Source organism: Salminus brasiliensis, chromosome 10 (assembly GCF_030463535.1).
Source record: "Salminus brasiliensis chromosome 10, fSalBra1.hap2, whole genome shotgun sequence".
NCBI lineage: Eukaryota > Metazoa > Chordata > Actinopteri > Characiformes > Bryconidae > Salminus > Salminus brasiliensis.
In genome coordinates, this window is record NC_132887.1 from 2,349,420 (window position 1) to 2,371,920 (window position 22,501).

At 43.9% G+C, this 22,501-nt stretch overlaps 2 protein-coding genes across 3 annotated transcripts in view; one reads left to right on the forward strand and one right to left on the reverse strand.

Moving 5' to 3' along the window:
* Nucleotides 1-1,141: 1,141 nt before the first annotated feature.
* Nucleotides 1,142-6,237, forward strand: gjb9a (gap junction protein beta 9a). Its single transcript, XM_072688984.1, is given in 2 exon segments — nt 1,142-1,452; nt 1,455-6,237. Coding segments are annotated over 2 exon segments (810 nt in total). The 5' UTR covers nt 1,142-1,154; the 3' UTR covers nt 1,967-6,237.
* Nucleotides 6,238-17,130: 10,893 nt separating this feature from the next.
* LOC140563997 (zinc finger MYM-type protein 4) overlaps nt 17,131-22,501 on the reverse strand; it is a 38,271-nt gene continuing 32,900 nt past the window's right edge. For both annotated transcript variants that reach the window (XM_072688988.1, XM_072688987.1), the window contains exons 25-28: nt 20,669-20,783; nt 18,876-19,124; nt 18,380-18,512; nt 17,131-17,789 (exon numbers count right to left, since the gene is read on the reverse strand). In XM_072688988.1, coding sequence (XP_072545089.1) covers nt 17,585-17,789; nt 18,380-18,512; nt 18,876-19,124; nt 20,669-20,783 — 702 coding nt within the window. In that variant the 3' untranslated portion in view covers nt 17,131-17,584. The remainder of the gene's footprint in view (nt 17,790-18,379; nt 18,513-18,875; nt 19,125-20,668; nt 20,784-22,501) is intronic.

A 22,501-nucleotide genomic window follows, 5' to 3' on the forward strand; every position in this document is an offset into this window, starting at 1 on the left:
TCTCCATCCACTAATTAAAAAGATAATCGCAATCTCACAGAATGGCATCACTAAGCCCCTGTAGGGATTTCGGGCTAAATTTAGACAGTCAAAAATCATGACACCAATCGCCAGGAGACTGACTGACCCAAACTACGCTGTCCCGTTTTTCAGACGGTGGACACTTTTCCCCACCGTGTGTCTTCTGCACTAGTTCAGTGAAACCTGTTTTTTTTCAAAGTCACATCAAAACACACTACATGTCCAAATGTTTGTGGACACCCTTCTAAAGAAGGCATTCAGCTACTTTAAGTTGCACAGATGGGCGAATGCACACACACAGCTTGTCTAGTCCCTGTAGAGAAGAAGTACTGCCAATAGAATAGGACTCTCTGGAGCAGATCAACATCATGACCCTATTGGCTCCATGCCGCTGCCTAATAATGCCAGGCGTGGGCTAGAGGGGTATAATAAAGCCCCCCAGCATTGAGGAGCTGTGGAGCAGTGGAAGAACTGTGTTCTCTGGAATGATGGTGGTGGAGCTTCATCCAGTACTTTTGTTTGAGATGAGTTGGGGAGTTGGGAAAGATGAACTGGGGTGGTGATGATCTATCCAACATCCTGACCTCACTGATGCTATTGTTGCTGAATGCAGTCAAATCCTCACAGCAATGCTCCTCCAAAATCTAGTAGAAAGCCTTCTTCTTCCTGGACAGTAGAAACTGTCTCTCCAACGAAAGCAGAAGAATCAATGGAAAAAAACAACAACAGCAGGACAAGCAGGTGTCCCGAAACTTTTGTCAATTTTTGTATATGGGGCTTATTGAGACCTTGTACCTCAATTTTTGCCATTTTTCACTTTTTCTCATAATGTGAATCTGGAAGGTGGTCTTTATACTGTCTTAGAATTCCCATGCTGAATGGACCAATAGAAATGCTCCAAAATGACTTGGAGTGAAATATTTTTCCATTGACTTCCATTGAAATTTAAGGCTGTTTTTCTCTCCTCCTGTAAAGTTGCTGTTTTGGAGATACAAGTTGTTTTTTATCATGACAGTGACGTCATAAATACTGTATATAAGAAATTTGGGACAGTCTTATGACTCCTATTTGTGATGATGTATACAATCAAACCACTATGTGTGTGTGATCTGTAGAAGCAGCACTGATCGAGGATGAACTGGGCTAACCTGGAGAGCCTCCTGAGTGGGGTGAATAAGTACTCCACCGTGTTCGGCCGCGTGTGGCTGTCTATGGTGTTCATCTTCCGGGTGCTGGTGTTTGTCGTGGCGGCTCAGCGCGTTTGGGGCGACGAAAACAAAGACTTTGTGTGCAACACCAGACAGCCTGGCTGCACCAACGTGTGCTACGACAGCATTTTCCCCATCTCACACATCCGCCTGTGGGCCCTGCAGCTCATCTTCGCCACCTGCCCGTCTCTGCTGGTGGTGGCCCACGTCAAATACAGAGAGGAGAGGACAAGAAGTACTCCACATCCCACAAGGGTTCGCACCTGTATGCTAATCCGGGGAAGAAAAGGGGCGGACTCTGGTGGACCTACCTGCTGAGCCTTTTGTTCAAGGCCGGCTTCGACACGGCCTTCCTGTACATCCTCTACTACATTTACCACGGCTACGACATGCCCCAGCTCTCCAAGTGCTCGCTGGAGCCCTGCCCCAACACCGTGGACTGCTTCATCTCTCGGCCCACCGAGAAGAAGATCTTCACGCTGTTTATGGTGGTCACCTCCGCTGCCTGCATCCTAATGTGCGTGTGCGAGATGCTGTACCTGATCGGGAAGCGCACCTACAAGGCGCTCATGATCCGTCAGGCTGAACGGGTGCACTTCGTTGAGCGAGGGGACGTCACCGACCAGGCAGCTCTGAAATCCAGATATGAGCGGATTGACCCGACTCTGGACCCCGAGGAGCAAAACCTCAGCAAGATGAACCAAACACAAGCTGTTATGGAGAAGACCACCGTCTAACGAGGGGCTGCTTGCGCCCTGTTTACCTCCACTTATCTCACTTTATCAGATATCTGTAGATAGCTGTAGGACGGTGTTTAGTCTAATAGGTGAGGTTCAGTAAAGGGGACTTGGTAATATGCCTGTAATTTGATTATTAAGGCTTAACAAAGCAGTAGTTGGTAACTAACCAGCTTATTACAATGTTATTAACTAGGGTGGAATTAGCGCTCTCTAGCTAATAGAAAGCTGCTCATCAGGTCAGTAAGTGTGTCTCCTTAGAATAAACACTATTAATAACAACATTCCTACAGAAAGTGGTGGTGGTGGTGGTTCTCCATCACTGTTTTCATCATTAGAACATCTCCAAAGCTCTCCTTGTGGAGTCCATAGGAGATCCAACACCTGGTTTGGTAAGTCAGTGCTGCTAAATCAATGATATTCACCTCTTGAACCTTATATTTATTATTGTTATTAATCCTAATGCAGAAACTATTATATAGCATATAATGTATAGCATTAGCTTGTGGCGTTCCCCAGGGTTCTAGTTTAGGGCCTATAAAACTCTCAGTTCTAAAGAGCTGAAGTGAACATTATTAACAGTTAATAAAGTAATAATAAGTAGTCATTTGGTTTAAGATAATAATATGCATAATAATTGAGATGTTATTAAATGTTGTGCACAGATTATAATGTAAAATACACCAGTAAATGTGAGCTGGGAGAATGCTTAATAAGTGCATTACAGGGATGTTATAATACTCCCTATAGTGAATTATTAATTTATTAGTTATTTAAGATTTATTGTTCAATTATGTACATGTGAAAAAACAACAAGAACTACCTGATAAGACAGATTATTAACCTCTTGAACCTTTGGTGTATTATTTACTTATCCTAATACAGAAACAATTATGAATGATTTGGTAGCTGTATAGTATTAGCCTGTGGCGTTCCCTAGGGCTCTATTTTAGGGCCTACGAAACTGAGGTTAATTATGACAGTTATGCAGGTTTGAGGGTGAAGAGCTGAAGTGTGGACCGGAATACAGGATTTAAAGAGTTAAACAGTTGTTATAGCAGCTAATTGGTTTGATAATGATAATAAAGGGCATAATTCTTGGTAGATTGGCAGATTATAATGTATAATACACCAATAAATGTGATCTGTGAAAATACTCCGTAAGGCTTCATAAGGCAACCAATTACTGCCATGTCTCATAAAATCTCATAAGTGCATAACAAGGACATTATAAAACCCCTTATACTGAATTATGTAAGATTGAATGTTCAAGTTGGGAAAGATGAGGTAGGGTGGTGATCATCTATCCAACACCTTGGCCTTACTGTTGCTGTTGTCGCTGGATGCAGTCAAATCCTCACAACAGTGCTTCTCCAGAATCTAGTAGAAAGTCTTCTTCCCTGAACAATAGAAACGGCAACTCCAGCAAAAGCAGAAGAAACAATGTAGAAAAAAAGCAGGTGTCCCAATACTTTTGTCAATTTTAAAAATATATAATGTAGATGGGGCCATTTTTGCTATTTTTTACTTTTTCCACAATAATGTACTGGTGAACAGCCAGTAACTAGCACCTACTTGCTGATAAGACATATTATTAACCCCTTGAACACTTGGTGTATTATTTATTCAGCCCAACGCAGAAACTATTAATATGTGGTAACTGTTAAGCATATCTCGTGGAGTTCCCCAGGGCTCAATTTTAGGGCCTATGAAACTGAGGTTAATTATGACAGTAATGCAGGTTTAAGGGTGAAGAGCTGAAGTGTGGACTTACATACAGGATTTAAGAGTTAAAACCCAAGTTAATAATTTAATAAACGGTTGTTATAGTGGCTAATCGGTATCTAATTGGCTTGATAATAAAGGGCATAATTATGGGCAGATTGGCAGATCATAATGTATAATACGATAAACTTGATCTTACCAATTACTGCCTTGTTAAAACCTCATAAAGGTATTACAGTGACATTATAAAACCCTGTATACTGCATTATTTAAGATTTAATGTTCAGTAATGTGGGTGTATTATTTATTCATCCTAATGCAGAAACTATTTTGTATTACTTGGTAACTGTTAAGGATATCTCCTGGCGTTCCCCAGAGCTCTATTTTAGGGCCTACAAAACTGTTAACTGTGGACTCTGACAGTGATTCAGTCCTGAGGTTGAAGAGCTGAAGCGTGGACCTATACAGTGAGTTAACTTGAGTTAAACACAAGCTAATAATGTAATAATATTCAGTTAATTGTAATTAGTTAATTGGCTTGATATGATAATAATGGAGATCTCGCATGTTGTGCACAGATTACAATCTATTAGACATAAAGGGATCTGTGAAAATGTCTAATACGTAAGGCAGTAATGAGTAGACAGTTAATTACCTATTACTGTGTTATTAAAGCTTTATTATAATGCTCCTATACTGAATCTTTACCATAATTATGGTATTACTGTATAATGCTGAAGCTGTTATACTATATAATACCATATTACTGTACTCGCACCTCATAGCGTTAATGCTTATACACTCCCAACGTTTTCCACAGTCCCTCGGACTGCAGTCATGTAAGCAATAATGACATGTATGATCGATGTAACCAGTGTAATTTCACTTCTCACTTTGTATTCTGATCATATGTTCATGTTTTATGTGTTTTGTGTGTTTTATATGCCATGTGGGGAAGAGTACTAGTATATTTAAGGTCTTTGGGTTCAGAGGAAGGCCATGAACAAGCTACTCCTCAGAGTTTAGGCCATATTTCCCGTTTCTCTACCAAAGCCCAGCTGCACTGTTAAAAGTATAAGAGCCTTGCAGGGTCGGCCCAAGCCGTCCCCATACCACCACCACCACCTCATCACCACCATATGCTAAATCATTCCATAGGCTACACTGTGTGTGTGTGTGTGTGTGTGTGTGTGTAACAACCCCGCTATCATTAGCATTATTTACATCATACCCGTGTCACTCTGGCTATTGTTTTTAACCTAACAGGGGGAGCAAACTCCCAAAAATGATGTAAATAATACATTTTCACTGGTGTAGAAATGTGGCTTATTAATTATATAAATAGAACTATTTGAGAATAACATCAGCAGACAAGACGCTTCATTTACTGTAAACTTTTATTATTATTTTTATAGAGGTAGAGAGATACTGTACTGATACTGTAATACGCTGAAGCGCCCGGGCCTTTATTAATTTATTAACCTAGTATTGGCTGTGCCACATATGAAAATACATTTATATATAAAAAAAATCAATGTGTAATACCATTATTTTTAAAATCTAATTTCTTTTAGCATGATATCTTGGTGCTCTTGGGGGCCCTAAGCGGCCTCCTAATTCGAGTATGGCCTGGGCCGGCTCTGGAGACTGGAGAAACATTTGGAGGTTCCTCAAGGATCTTCTACTTTTAACAGAGCAGCTGAGAGAAGCTACAGTGCACCATTGTTCAAGTGGCCTTGAGGGTGTAGGCAAGGTCATCTCGGAGAGACCAGGGCTGCGTCCAGAAACTTTTGCTACTCCTCCAGCTCCTCTCCTATCCCGGAAGAAGGAGGAGAGGAGCAGTAATTGGGGAAATGGGACAGCTGATCCCTTTTAGATATGATGTGGACTACTGATGAACTGAGCCAATCACAACACTCGCTTTCAGCACACCCCTACTACTGCTGCTGCTACTACTACTACTACTACTACTACTACAGCCCAGCCAATCACAGCTGTTGCTTAGAGCAGCACATATCTTAATATAATAATGTAAAATAAAACATACATAAAATAGTTTATTATTAAAATAAAAAAATATTAATTATTATTTTTTAAAAATTAAAAATGATCAGCTCAGTTCCAGTAGCTCCAGGAGCCTGGTGAGTATACATCACTGCTGTACTGATCATTGTGTGTATGTATGATAAGCAGCATTAATTAATATGGACGTCTGGGCCTGGACGCAGTGATGTCCCTCCTACATCTCTAAAAGACTTCCTGGGTGGGATACTCTTAGGTCAAGCCGCCTCCGGGTTTCGGACAGCAGTAACCTGGGGGATTTCTGGACGCAGCCCAGGTGTGAGAAGTCTCGGTTGACCGTGTAAGAATTTCCTTCCTCGTCATTAATTATGCGCACTTGTTTACACTCCCTTGTTTATTTATAGGACAGTTCTTATGACATCATTATGGAAAGGACGTCTCTGATCTCTGATAACTGATGAAGTGTAGCCACAGCCCATTCGGGACGTACAGAACCTCTGGGTGTCTCTGGATGTTTGCCAAGAGTTCTTGAGTTTTTTAATAAAATATATTATTGTATTATTGCTCGACTGCTCGAGATTTAGTCCACGCTTCATGTTTTCCATGCTGTTACGGCTTTAATAGGAGTGTGTTCTAGCCTTTCAGCCATAAGCTAGAGGTTTTAGAGGCAATAAGCTCTTCAAACGTCTGGTTCTGTTCACCACCCGTCACCACCTTCTCTAGAACAGTGTGTTTCACCCAGAACTCACCCAGTTTTCTCCAGACTGCTTTACTGGTGGGATAAAGCCTCCAGCATTGGCCTAAAGAGACATGGCGTGTTTGGAGTTCCATCCAAGATCACTGGATTGGATGAGTTGGAGATGCAGAACCAGTCATCATGCAACATCTGAACCTCACTGGTGCTCCGCTGAGGCTGAATGGAATCAGATCCTCCTCCCAGTGATGAGTCTTCTCAGAAAGAGGAAACTCTGGAGTGTCTAGACAGTTCCAGACATACAGTCTGTCTGAGGGATGTTTTGAATGTTCTGAAACAGCAGCAATATCTAACACCACTTTCCAGAAGGATGGAGTAGAAGCACCTGATTCTGAAGGAACAAAGATTTTACTGTCAAATGCATCTAATTTACATCATTCTGTTCAGTCAAAGCTATACCTCCAGGACTGCTTTGGATGGAGTGATTAAGCTCTATCTATAAGACCTTTGAGATGAGTTGGAGTTGCAGACCTAACCATCAAACATCAGAACCTGACCTCATTGAGGTTCTGTAAGCCAGATTGATGCTGGTGACCTCAGAGGAACCTCTGGAGAGTCTGCACAGAGTGTAAACACTGAAATAACCATGATATCTAACACTGCTTTCCTGAAGGACGGTGTAGAAGTACCTGCTTCTGAGGGAACGAGGATATTGACTTATACCTCCAGGACTGCTTTGGATAGAGTGATGGAGCTCCATCCGATACCTTCTGGAGAAGTTGAACCTGACCTCATTGAGGTTCTGTAAGGCTGATCAGAAGAGTGGAGGAGGACCAAATACCTGGACTGATTGATGCTTTTGACTCCAAAAGAACCTCTGGAGAGTCTGCACAGAGTGTACACAGAAGGACGGAGTAGAAGATCTCATTTGCATGACTCTACACAGTCAAATTTAGACTTATTCCTCCAGGACTGCTTTGGGAGGAGTTTGAGTGAGACCTAAATCATCAAACATCAGAACCTGACCTCATTGAGGTTCTGTAAGCCAGATTGATGCTGATTACTGCAGAAGAACCTCTGGAGAGTCTGCACAGAGTGTAAACACTGAAATAACAGTGATATCTAACACTGCTTTCCTGAAGGACGGTGTAGAAGCACCTGCTTCTGAGGGAACGAGGACATGGAGTTATACCTCCAGCACTGCTTTGGATAGAGTGATGGAGCTCCATCCGATACCTTCTGGAGAAGTTGAACCTGACCTCATTGAGGTTCTGTAAGACTGATCAGAAAAGTGGAGGTGGACCAAATACCCGGACTGATTGATGATTGTGACTCCAGAAGAACCTCTGGAGAGTCTTATCGAAGATCTATAAGACCTTTGGGATGAGTTGGAATTGCAGACCTAACCATCAAACATCAGAACCTGACCTCATTGAGGTTCTGTAAGGCTGATCAGAAGAGCACCTGCATTTGAAGGAACAAGTTTCTTATTTGCATAATTCTATTCAGGCAAAGTCATGCAAAAATATTGCTTTACCTCCAGGACTGCTTTGGATAGAGTGACTGTGCTCCATCCAATACCTTTGGGAAGAGGTGGAGTGACAGACCTAACATCAAACATCAGAACCTGACCTCATTGAGGTTCTGTAAGCCAGATTGATGCTGGTGACCTCAGAGGAACCTCTGGAGAGTCTGCACAGAGTGTAAACACTGAAATAACAGTGATATCTAACACTGCTTTCCTGAAGGACGGTGTAGAAGCACCTGCTTCTGAGGGAACGAGGACATGGAGTTATACCTCCAGCACTGCTTTGGATAGAGTGATGGAGCTCCATCCGATACCTTCTGGAGAAGTTGAACCTGACCTCATTGAGGTTCTGTAAGACTGATCAGAAGAGTGGAGGTGGACCAAATACCCGGACTGATTGATGATTGTGACTCCAGAAGAACCTCTGGAGAGTCTTATTGAAGATCTAGAAGACCTTTGGGATGAGTTGGAGTTGCAGACCTAACCATCAAACATCAGAACCTGACCTCATTGAGGTTCTGTAAGGCTGATCAGAAGAATAGAGGAGGACCAAATACCCAGATTGATGCTGATTGTGCAGACTCTCCAGCGGTTCTTCTGCAGTAGAGTGTAAACACTGAAATAACAGCAATATCTAACACTGCTTTCCTGAAGGACGGTGTAGAAGCACCTGCGTCTGAAGGAATGAGGAGGATGGACGGACTGTTTTACCTTCAAATGCATCTTATTTGCATGACTCTGTTAAGTCAGTCATGTAAAACACTCCTTTAGATGTGTTTTCTGTATAAAACTGGACTTATACGGTCGTTTCCGGGGTTCGGCCGGTGCAGACTGCACACAGTCAAGCTTCTATAAACAGGTCTGAGGCTAAAGCCTAAACACTGAGCTCACAAACTCTCTGCGTCATCCATCCAATCCCTCACAGAGCTCCTCTTTTAGACACGACCAAACTCTGCCTTTCTTAGACACCTTTCAATCCAGCCATTCGTTTCTTTCCCCCTGCAGCCCACATGGCCTCAGCTCCAGCCTCTGAACACATGTAAAAATAAAAGCCCTCCAGCGGGTCTCTCTGGACCTGCTACACTTTCATTTACATGTTACATAAGCCTCACCTCTTGATCTTTCGCCTTCACTAACCAACGATTACTTCACTCCTACCATTTCCATCACACACACACACACTCAAACACACACTCCAGCTGTGGATACCTCTATTCACTTACGGCATCCAGTGCCGGACGCATTATTTGTAAGAAGCCTAGATAATCGCCTCATCAGTGGGGGCTTCGCTGATGAAGAGCAGGTAGACAAAGAGGAATATGAAGCCCAGCAATTCAGTACAATCGCAGTGACCGCAGATATCCCACACACACTGATTCACCCACTCAGCTGTGCTCCTCCTACACGTGCCCTGGCTTCATACACACACACACACACACACACAAACGCGATGAACCAGCCCACACATGCCAGCACTCAGCCAGCATCCTCAGCCACTTTCTTTCCCTCGCTCTCCAACAGCCTTTCAGAAATGATGGGCTTCAGAACTTGACTGTACCGAATGCCTGGGACACAAACGGGGCTGTGATTCCAATCAGCATGGGTGGGTATCGATGGTTTGAGTGGGTATTAGATCAATAGCCAATATCCCATCCACCGGAAAGTGCTGGAGGAGGTACGATGACGAACACGGACACTGTGATAAGCAAACTTTGTGAGCATGAGGGTCTGCTGTTACCTGCTCCTTTTTAGGATGCTGATGATCCTCTGCCATCACGACACATTTACATAACTCCTGCTAAAAGAAGGAACCCAAAACCTGACCCATACTGTGCTTAAGTTTTCTAAAAGTAAACACGGTGAGACAAGCATCTTAACATGGTCTCAAATGTTCAGTCAACTCCATTCATTAACCCACTTCTTTATTTCAAATATTATTGATAGTGTGCTGATGCACAATTTAACAAGGCCAGGTCAAGGCCGAGTCCAGACGGGCTTGACTGGACCAAGATCGAGTCCAAGTAAGTGCATGACCGAGTCAAGGCCAGAGACCAGGTGAGTGCATGGCCAAGTCAAGATCGAGTCTAAGTGAGTGCATGACCGAAGGTCAAGATCGATTCCAAGTGAGTGCATGACCGAGTCAAGATCGAGTCCAAGTGAGTGCATGACCGAGTCAAGATCGAGTCCAAGTGAGTGCATGGCCGAAGGTCAAGATCGAGTCCAAGTGAGTGCATGGCCGAGTCAAGGCCAGAGACCAGGTGAGCGCGTGGCCGAGTCAAGACCGAGTCCATGTGAGTGCATGACCGAAGGTCAAGATCGAGTCCAAGTGAGTGCATGTCCGAAGGTCAAGATCGAGTCCAAGTGAGTGCATGACCGAGTCAAGATCGAGTCCAAGTGAGTGCATGGCAGAGTCAAGACCGAGTCCAAGTGAGCGCATGACCGAAGGTCAAGATCGAGTCCATGTGAGCGCATGACCGAAGGTCAAGATCGAGTCAAGGCCAAATTCATGTGAGCATGTGACCGAGTCAAGACCGAGTCCAAGTGAGTGTGTGACTAAATCGGACTAAATCGAAGAGAGCTATTCCCGTCCAAAACCCCTTCCAGTTCTGAAGTTCTTCATTTTGTTTGGGCTTTGCTGTTCAAATGACTTTCTGTGCATAATTACATCATTATTTACAGTCACTCAGTAAATCCATTTACTTCAGACTCTCAATATCAGCAACTGACACAAACCTGTATCTCCACCCTTTCATTTTCCTGCAAAACAAAAACTCTGATCACGACAAGAGCCAGAGCACAATCACTCCAGACTCAGGCCCAAAACCAGAGCTGTAGGACAGACAGTAAACAAACAAACAAACAAACCGAGACAACAACTCCGCTTCCAGAGAACACACAACAGGTCACGGGCTTCCTATCCGGAAGCTGGGACGGAGGACAGCTCTGTGGAAAGCTGAAGCCATAAAATGCAGAACGAGCCCCGAGAATCAGGGTTACATCCTCAGCCATGCAACATCGCCGAGGCCAGATGGAAGAAACCACACCGAGCACAATGTGGCTTAGCGAGAAGCAACAAAAGGTGAGGGAAAGTCGTGCACTGTGGTGGGACAGCCTGAAGTACACGGCGTGTCGCTTCCTACGACCCATTTGTGTATTCTACTGGCACACAATGCATTAAAATGTGCCCTCGTTAAGACTGAACTAATTAATTGTCCTAAAATAGCCTCTCTGGCCCCCGACATCGCCACAAGAAAATCATCCTCTCATGCCCTCCCCTCATACAATACACATGAGAAATCATATATTTCTAGGCCATGAGACAGATGGAGAGAGAGAGCGCGAGAGAGAGAGAAGGCAGGAGATACGGGGAGGGGGTGAGGAGCGTCAGATCACCGTGCCTACGCTTTCCGGTCGGACCTGTAGGCCCAATAAAAAGTCCAGATACAGCTCTGCTCTTTCACATTTGCTTTATTGACAGCTGGACAGTACTGGACAGTACAATACTCTGATTCTATTGCCTTGTTTATGTGCTTACAGGTACAATGCGCCACTCTGTAAACATCTGTGGTGTTGTGGAAACTGAGCTCAGTGAACATTCAACAAAACTGGGCAGAATCATAATCATGTGCTCCATAAATCGACGAATCGGTCTCTTGAATCGGTCACTGCGATTCTCGTCCGGTCACGTTCGTTCAGAATAAACCCGTTAACGTAAAGCTTAATATTGCGGTATAGAATATACAGCGTATAGCAAATATAGCTCTTCTTTTTGACAGGACACTCTATTGCGATACACACTTGTGTTTCGAACAAGGTCGGTATTCGTCGATGAAAACCCTTTAATAAAATTCACAAAATCACGACGACGAATTAATAGCCAGATCGGTCAGTTTAACGCAAGAATCAACGAAAGCAACGGAAAATAAAAGTCATCCGATGAACAATTTCTAAGCAACTCACAATGACGTAGGTCTGAAAATGCAGCTTAAATAAGAGACCTAGAAATAATACTGCGTAAAGAAGAGACCGCCTGGAGTGGATATGGTATCTGCAACACCTGCGTCACACGTTCCTACAAGAACTGCTGTTCTCATCAGCAAGAGGTGTAGAAGTTGCTATTTGGGGACAGGATTTGCAACAGCGTGGTTTCCTAAATTAAAACACGGAGTGATGTGTGGGTTTCTGAGGTGTGTTGTAGTTCACTGCCGTCGCCGCCGCCGCCGCCGCCGCCGCCATCACCACCCGAACAGTTGTTAGGATACAGACTTCACCTGTGAGTGTTGCGCTCTCCCCCCTGGGCGTGCTGTGAAGACACCTCGCCTCTCTCTCGCACAACAATAGCAGCCAACTCCCCACGCTGGCCAGAAATCTGCTGTGCCTGGTTGCCATGGCACTCTGCATCTCTTTCTGATTGGTCTTCGCAGAAAAGTCCCTGAAGGACGTCCTGTTCCAGCTCCTCCCAGTGGTCCCAGGCAGGTCTGTTGGACCCTGGTTCGGGCTCAGAATCGGACAGGTCCGAGTCCCAGTCGCTGTCCCCGACGGTGGACGCCAGAACGAAATCTGCCCTGGAGCCGCTGTCCTCGGAATCGTTCGAGTCCCCGTACACGGAATGACCTTCCGTACCCAGCAGGTGGCAATCCGGGGCAGCCAGGTACACAAAGCTGTCGGTGGACAAGAAGTCGCACTCGTCAGGGTAGGGGCAGGGTTTGGTGAAGGATGTCGGGGGCGAGGGTTCCCCTCGTGCTGGGGCGGGTGCGACGTCCCGGGCAGGAGGGGGCAGAACCGAAACTGCCAGGTAGACAAAACTGTCTGTTGCAACAAAAGGATCCAGGTCACCGGGGTCCAGTAGAGGCCCTTTGACCTCATGCTTTGATGGGGACAGTGGCAAAGGCACATCAGTTTTCGATGTGTTCACAGTGTTACAAATCTCTTGGCGTAGAGATCCTTTGTCCACGGATTTCGAGCCCTCTTGCATGACCGTGACTTTGGCTTTGATTTCTTTCACACTCCTTCCTTTGCTCGATTCCTCGCACTCAGCTTTCAGCACAGTCGACTGCCTGGAATTGCTTATTTGCACTGTGCAAGTCCCGGTCGCTCTGTCGGCCCCTTGTTCATTCACACCTTTGTTGAGGGAAGTCACACTTCCAAAGTCTAACTCAAACATGGATCTGTCGCCATCCGAGGTAATGTCCTCTTTACTGGTCTGGCTGGGATTAGACATGTAAACCCCACTGGAGTCGGAGTCCAGCGTTAGATTCGAATCTGGAGATCCAGTGTGGCCATATTTAGTTCCCAGCTGAACCTCAGAGTCCAGATCCAAGAGGGACGGGACTTTAGCTTTTCGGAGACTCTGTCCTGTTGGTTGCGTAACAACAACAACATCGTTTTCCTTCAGGTGCAAATCAGAGTGCGATCTGAGTATGTCATTGAGTTCGGAGTCTAGCGAGTCCTCTCTACTTAGCCTCTCAAGTTCCAGGAGGTCTTCAGCACCTAGCTCCGAACTTGTCCCGGAGGGTGCTTGTGAGCCGCCGAACCCTGTTGGAGGGTGCAAGAGGGGCCAGCGCCTCAGAGAGCCTAACGTCTGTGAATCCGTGTCCTTCCACGCTTCATCCCAAAGCGAGTTCACCATCTCCAGAACCGCTTCCCAGTTCTCGTTCTCTACCTCGACCTCAGACTCCGAAGGGGCGTTTTCGTCCAAGGCCTCCTCGGCTTTCTCTGGGACAGCTGGCATTTTACTACCGCACTCCACAACGTCCTCCCTCACCACCTCGGTTTTGGACGCCTCCGCTTTCTTTTCCTCTATTTGCCGCAAGATCTTCCAGTCCTGCAGGGAACAGTCCTTCAGCTCACTTTTTAAATTGGACTTCCCCAACTTGCCCTCCACTTTGCCCTGGTGCTCGGGGAACGGAGAAAGGCGAGGCATAGGCTTTTTGTCCGAGACGCTCCGGATGAGAAGAGAGGGTAATGGGGGAAGGATGGGAAGATTGTGAACCGCGCCACCTTGCCTCACCGTCCTCCTCCTGCCGATCAGCCTCCGTGGCCAAGTGGACTCGGACATGGAAGTCGTGCAAATCGTAGGTCCCTTTGTTATCTGGGAATGCAAAAGGGGCGCAGTGTCACTTTCCGGCTCTGGCGTGGTGGGCTGTTGCTCAGCGATGGGCTCGACAGGCTTGGGTTTAAAAGTCTCAAATACTCGTACAGTGTTCCCATCTCCTTTCTGCTCTTGCTCTTTCTCTTCCTGCATATCTTGGCCACACATGAGGGCACTCACTGACAGTTCGGAGAGAGGAGGTCTAGGTGAAGAGGGCTGGGTGGGCAAAGACTGTCTGTGAAACTGCTGATGGTAGGGCAGGGGTGAAGGGGAGAAGAAAACCGATGGAGTGTGCGTACCAGTGGAAAAGGGGGATCCAGAAAAAGGAGAAATCTGTGGGGAGGTCATGCTGTTTGGGAAGAAAGCCACCCCTGGATTTAAGTAGTTCTTCTCCCCAGGAGACAGCTCCAGAGCATCTGGAAACTTGGGCGGCGTCAGAACCTTCCAGGAGTGCCGACAAAGGTTGTCCTTCTTGCCGCTGTCCTGGTGGGGATGCCTCTTGTTCATGGAGCCACTGGGAGCTGAAGAACACGACACGCTTGGAGAGGTTGATCTCGCGAACCCTCCTGGCGATCTAAGCTCGTCATTGGCCAGCTTCAAGGAATCAAAAATGAACCTTTCGTCCAGTCTTCTCCCACTGCTGAGGAGCACCGATGACCTGGTATCGAACATGTCACCTCCAAGGGAGCCGTTACTGGAAAAGTCTGTTTCTCGGCCTCTCCTGGAGCCCAACGTGCTGTGGGCAGAGCTATGGTCAATCTGCTCATTGATGCACATTGTGTCGTAGATGGAGCGTTGAGGGATGTAGCCATCTTCATTGTAGCCTTCACGTTCATTTTTCTTCGAGCAACAAGGACTCTGCCGCAGGCAACCTGGGCGACTCAGTGGTTTCCCCATTTTAGAAACGAATGGCTTTCAGCACACTTCCAACATAAGCTCTGAGAAGGTTCTGGACTTGGAGTCAATTTCCGTCGAACGTCCCGTTCCCTAATCCTTTCCGGAACTTTCTTTATCTCGCTTTTAAAATGAATCCAAAATGTTACGATTTTTATGAAGGATCCCGAGCAGTCAAAAAAAAAAAAAGCAAGCAAGAGAGGTCTTAAAACGTCAGTATATAAAATAAACGTACAGCTCCTTCTGTTTGATCACCTGCAAAAACTGGTGGCACTGAAGCAACTTCAGGAGATCATCAGGAGAGCGCTGGAGCATGTCCTTTTAACGGTCGCAAAGGAAAACGGACGTACACCTACAGGCGCAGCTCTTCCGCGAAGTCTGTAACTGTCCACCATCTGCTCTGCTCAGCAGACGGATGGACGGACGGATGGACGGACACTCCTCTCGCACACCGGACTTTGAGTCCTACATCCAGTTGGTGAAAGCTGCTGAAAACTGAACGCACACTTGCAACAAAAAAAAAACAAGGACAACTCACTGCTCTTTCTGCTCCAAATCTGGCACCAGCCTTCCCCGGGGTCTCTGCCCACTTTGCCTCTTCATGGTGATGATCATTTTCACAATCACTTCCATTAGTGAGGATGAGTAGCCTCTCTCCAGAAATCAGAGCATCGGTGCCATAACAGATGGACAACCCCAGTGCCTTGCAGCGCTCCTGCAGTCCAAGTATGGAAAGAGTCCACGAAAGCCAGGCATAGTCCGCAGCTCGGCTCGAGAGCTCAGCCTTCAGAGCGTTACCCCGTCTCAGACAGAAACACTGATGGTTTGACAAATGGCCTCCTATTTCTACACCAACGCCAGCTCTCCCTCTCTTTCTCTCGCTCACTTGCTCGCTCACTCGCCCTCCCTCCTCTCGCGCTCTCGCTCACTCCGACTCTCTCAATCACCAGCTCCCCTCCCCCCCAAGTTCTGATGCTGCTTCAGGGCTTTTGCAGTTTTATCAGAAGCTTAGGGTGTTTTTTTAACCTCCCCTCTCATCTGATTGGAGTCATTTTCGATTCGGATTTGACCTCCAAAGCGAGACGGCTCTGATTTTCCTCCAGCTCCTTCGCTGGAGTTATCAAAGTCCTCCTCTATTTGCTGCTACCTTGGTGCGGGAGATCCTAGGATGCTAGAGATGCTGAGGAAATGAAAGGAGAGAGAGAGAGAGAGAGAGAAGACGGAGAATCAACCCTCTAGAATCAACAGACGTGCAGCTCTGGCTCGAAGAGATGGATAATTATTAATGTCAAAAGCATCCTTGTACTGTCAGTTTGTCTTTGTTGCACTCTTCCTCCTCCTCCTCATCACCCACACCCACACCCACACACACACACACACACACACACACACACACACTCTCTCTCTCTCTCTCTCTCTCTAACCCTTTCTGAATCGACACCTCTCGTGTCCTGTGTACACCCACACACACTCTTTTCACTCGGGCAACACAAACATGATCAGTCTGAGTTTTCCCATGGTGGCTCAGTTTATCGTGATAGGTCAGAAATACATACATCTGTAGGTGACGGGGGCATTTATGCAGATACAGGACAGAATGCCACCTTCGAGCACTTCCACGAACACATACCGTTCAACCCCCTCACTCCGCGCCCCGCTCCCCAAAAGTCTAGCATCACAGAAAGCATCAAAATCAAGTGTTTAACAATCCTAAATGAAACTTCACGTAATTGAAATACTGAGGGCTGATCCTTGCCATTTCTGCTGTTGTGCGTTTCTCGAAACCTGCAGAATCCAGCACAGCGCGCTAGCAAAAGCAAAAGCCCTCGACTGTGTTACCATGGTAGCAAATGACAATTGGCCTTATATCGTAGGCAGGCACTGGATGTATCTGTGCAAATATCTGCATAATCTTGTGGCTAAACATTGCAGATTTGATTTGGCCACTCGTGTGACCATGTGAAGGCCTTGCCACTTGAACTAAAAACAAGCCTGTGCTGCACTGATCTACACTCCTGAACTCTGGGCTCTGAAAGGGTACAGCAGTTTCAGAACCCAGAAAATTGCATACTAAAAAAAAGCACGGTTTGTTTACATGGACTAGAAATTACAGAGATGTGTAACAATAATAATAATAATGATAATAATGAATATCGAGCCACTAAAAAAAAAAAAAGGAAGGGAAAAAAAGAAGCAAACCGTAAACAAACCAGGGGGTAGAACAGAGCACTGTTTATCTTTACAAACAAATAAACAACAAATAAACAAATGAATGAATGAATGAATTCTCAGGATCTGCAATTTAAATTTCAATTCAGCATCAAGATCCCCGAGAGAAACAGCCTGTGGAGGAGAAAAGAGCGACACACCAAACGCTAAGTGAACCAGTTCGTTTTGGCCTTTCTCCTCCAGTAAGAATACCAATACAACCCCTCCAACTCTGCCCGTAATTGCGCCTCGCGCTGCCATTATTGTGGTGTTCGAACAGATCTCTCCATCTCCTCCTGAACCCACGTAGTGTGTAGGTGTCTGCACAAACGGCACATGGTTAGTCACAGTTCTTCCCTTCGTTTGTGTTGGCTCTGAAAACAGCCAGAGCTTCCGCAGAACAAGAGCAGCCGCGGCCCCCAGAATAACATCCCCGTAACGGACTTCACGCGGTCATTAGGAGCTCTCCTCGTCCGAGGAGTCCAAGAACTGTTGTTTGGGGTCCCGATGGACGTCCCGTACTGCGAGAACACGTGTGAGCATGCTTTCCAGCACGGTGCGCTCCAGCGACTCAGAAGAGAACCACAAGGGGCTACTGGGGTCACAGGAGCTTTCTGGCTGCAGGTAGAACAGATCCGGACGTTCCTTCACCGAGTCAGAACTGCGGAGGAGGAGGAGGAAAACAATCCGTTAGGATACAGAGAGACACTTTAACCATGTAAAAACACAAACAACTGCCTTCATCATAGCCTATACCTCTTCTCCAGTGTAGAAAAATTATATTTTATCATAATTCATTTCATTAAAATAAATAAAAATAAATAAATATAATTAAATAAATAAAATTTGATATAGATCATATGAAATACATTTAGTTTGAATTTGTCTGCATGCTTAGCTCTTTTAAATATCAAATAATTACATTTTATATATATGATTTGATATTTAAAATAGCTGCACATGCAGACCAATTGCACCTGTCAAACCAATGTAACTCTCTACACTAATCAAGGTTATTAATCAAAGATTAATATGATTAGATTTGAACAATAGAGGCATTAACATTACTTATCAATAATATTAATAACTGTAGACTATTAAAGCCTAAAGATTCCCACATGAAGGAACACTGCAGCACAAATTGGTTTATTAAATTAATTGATTACTTATTTTATTTTATTTTTTTTTAAACACCCCCCCTTCTTTGTTTGCTTTTCCTTCTTAATTAAAATCTGGTACATTAGTCCTCACCATTTAGAGAGGTAGAACTCGTACAGTCGAACAGGACAGCGTGAGGAGTCCTCTGTATTCTCCGGCATCTCCATGCATTCCTCCTCCTCCTCTTCATTGTCCTCCCTCTTCCTTTTACCAAGTACAACTGAACCTGCACCACCATTAAAGGCAGAAATAAAAAAAATGGGTCTAAAACATGTATTTATGACATTTTCTTAATAACAGATACTGAATGTAAACCATATTCAATGTTTCTAAAAACTGCCCAGAAGTCGGACTAAACTAACCACTAAAACTGCAGCACACATTAAAAATAAACAGTTCGACCACCCCAGGTTGGGGGGCTGATGTTCTCTGTGATCTCCAGGCACTGCATGGGTTTGCTCAGTTCCACCAGAAGCAGGACTGATGGGACCTGAAAACACGGGCCTTTCAGTTTTGGATAGACTTTGGCTACCACACTTACACTCTCAAAGGTTTTAGAACCCCCTTTGAATTGTAGCCACAGACTTACCTTGTTTCTCCTCTCCTTTTTCATTTCCAGCCAATTTGATTCTAAGATAGGACGCCGTGCCCTGTTTGGTGGTCCTGGTGCAGTGGGTGAAGTTGGAAAAGGAAAGGCGCTGATGCTGGTCCAGAGTTTTTAGGTTGAGCAGTTTGACCGTGAGAAACAGCAGCGTGTTGAGCAGCACAAAGGGGGATGAAGCGCCCAACTGTTTACACTCCCACAGGAAGCTCTCCTCAACACGAGACTGCAGGAATCCTGCGGTTAAAATACAAAAATAGAATAAAACATCCTGAAGCTGTCAGAGTTATCACCATTAAATACACAGTCTGCCTCCTCGTGGGCGTGTACGGGAGCATAGCGCCGCTGCTGCTCGCTAAAACTGTCAGAAATGGTTGACTGGAGAACAGCGCTGACCAAAGTGCCGACTGCGGGGCAACGTTGACCAGCAAGGGGCACGGTTAGTGATCACAGAGGATGTGTACTGTGTACCGAGTCCCACTTAACCATGCCTGAGCCCACCTCTTCAAGCAAGCAAGGGCACGGTTTTGGGGGCCATATGTACAGGCATGGTACAGATCATTTAAAAATAAAAAATATATATATATAAGAACTATTTAACTAAGTCCTATTAGTAATAGTTCATATGACTTACGTATATTTATTAACTAATAATAATAATAATAATAATAATAATAATAGGTAAAGGCCTTAAAAACTTTTTACCTGAGGAGATAAGCTTTAAACAGCTTGTTTTTACCTATTAGGAATATTAGCCTTACATTTTTTCTAATACTAAATAGTTAACTATCAATAACAGTTAACAGGCCTTACACAGTTCTTACCAATTAATAACAGTTAAAGGGATTTACATAGATAGTTCTTTATTTTATTAATAACAGTTAATATGGCCTTATGCATTACTAACTATTATTAATAGTTAAAAGCCCTTAACGTTTTAATTTTTGATTTTATTTATTAATAATAGTTAATAGGCCTTACATTGTTTCTACCTGATAGACAATGAGCCCTAAATAGATTGTTTTAACCGATTAATAATTCCTAACTAATTTCAGTTTTAGTTCATTAATAACAGTTAATGGGCCGCACACACAGTTCTATATATATATAGAAAAAAGGAAACTTAGCAGCAAGCAGCAATTGCACAATACAGCACAGTAACATAATACAATAATAACAACAACATTAATAACAATAAATAGAATTAAAATAAAATACGCTTTTGAACCAACCAGAGATGAAAGGCGGTTCAGTTATAAAGAATAAGGAATGAAATGTGCAGGAGGAGTGAATATCAGCAGATAGATGACAATACTGAATACATATGTGCATATGTTAATTTTATATTTAAGTAAAGTGTCAAGTGTCCAGGAGTGCAGATGGACTTACATAGATAGTTGGTAACTATTATTATTATTATTATTAATAATAATAATAATAATAATAAATAGGCCTTAATCAGATATTATAATAGATAACTATTAATAACAGTTAAATTTTAGAATAGACAGGACTTGAATAGATAGTTTTAAACTATTAATGGACATAAGGACATTAATAGTTAAGAGTTATAGTGTTTGCAAACACTTACAAATTCCTTTATTAAATTAAGACTACATTTTAATTTTAAATATAAAAATAAATTCAAATGAAATAACTTCAAGTTTGTAATTCAGGATGAAATTCAGGTGTTTTTATAGTGTGAGTTAATAAAAAACATGAGTGAAGTGAAAAGTGGCCACAGAAGACTGAGGCAACACAGTAACATAAGAATGATTTACCACTCTGAGGTAAGGCGCTGGCCTCGTCTTTAAGCAGCCTGGTCAGGTCTGTGGTGAACTGGCCGTACGGAGAGTCCATGAAGATATTCTCAAGACGGCCGTTTTCAAGGAGGTACTGTATGTAAGGAGGGAAAGATGCCATGAAAAAACAAAACACACACACAAATATAAAAGGTAATATTCAGCTTCTCAGAGCATTATGTGAGCGTGTATTCGCTGAAGCCTGCTTCGTGGATGCAGAAATGACACCAACAGTGTTCTCCTCGATGTTAATGAGTATCGAGCTCAACATACTTATGAGAGCTGTAATCGGCCCAGATTTAAAATCACCAACGCCATGTGCGGTGTTTACTCATGGTCTGCACCTGCCAGTTAGCCGGCGAGAGGATGAACAATGCAAACAAAGCGGCTCTAATGACGGAGCACATGCAGCTGTCACTGGAGGGCTGACAATTTTATCTCGGCTGCAGCCCTGAAAGCAAACTCACTCGCTTACTGGCTCATTCGCAACAGTAACCCACCCTCCTAACAGACACTAATCCACTTGTGTAGACAAACTATCCATTACAGAACAGGCCATAATGATGATGATGATGATGGCCTCCTGCGCCGAGACTCGCCAAGATATTTTCAGTATTTAATAACTTTAGGAAACATAAAACCAGCTTCCTTCGCACTCTTACACGGTTTCATAGAGCTGTGAAACTGACAAAGGTGTCAGAAGTCTTCACACTCATTCCTCAGGTAGAAGTGAGTGGAGATACGAGGGTTTAAAAGACTTCTATAGAAGCTGAAGTATCAACTGAAGCTTTTTACTGCAGTAAAAGTGTAAAAGTACTGGTTTCAGAACGACTTCAAGTAGAAAAGTAAAAGTAATGGAAGGAAAACAAAGGCTGAAAGCTTAGGCCGCGCCACAGGGGTCTATAGTGCACTACCCCCCCCCCCCCCCCCCCCCAAAACCCCATTTCTCTAAAAGTCATAATGAGGAGAATGATCTATTAAAATGTTGATGTTAAAAATGTTGGGCTGCACTAGGCTCCTGTTTCAGCTGCAGATCTGCCCATTGAAAATGAAGCATTTCAGTAATATCAGCTCTATTAAAGGAGCACCTAGTTTGATTAGTTACAGCAGTTATTTGATCAAATGAGCAAAAATGGGTCAAAAAATTGGAAACATCATATAATATAATTATTATATTATATTAATATAAGTTTATTTAAATGTTTAAAAGGGCCTATACACTCCACAGCCCACACATGTGAACTATGCTACAAAAGTAGTGTGTGAAGTAGTAGTGAAAATGAATGTATTTGCACAGATGGAGCAGTTTAGCTCCGCCCAATTACACTGGGAGTGTTTTAACCAGGGCAGCCAATGACAACAGAGGTCCTTTACACATACCACTCTGAAAGGAGTAACAAACGAATTTAAAAAAGATATTAAAATGATAATGATAATTTATATTAAATATTTATTTTATATAGTTGGTAATGGTATTTTAGTATAGTAGGTATTTTAGTACATAAAAGCGGTAAAGAGTTTAAGGTGTAAAGAAAATAATAAAACATTAAAAATACAGTAAATAAATAAAAAATGCACATTAATGCTGTCAGGCAAAAACTATATAGTTTAATATTTTATGTAATATAAATTAGATTATATAAGCAGTTTATTCATTTTTAAGCATTTCTATTGGTCCATCCATAATTCAATTTTGACAAAAGAACCGCCAGATTGAAAAAGTATGGGGGGGGGGGGGGGGGGGTGGAGATATAAGGTTTTTGCAGGGCAGAGAAGATATGTAGCACTTTAACAGGGTGGAATACTGTAATC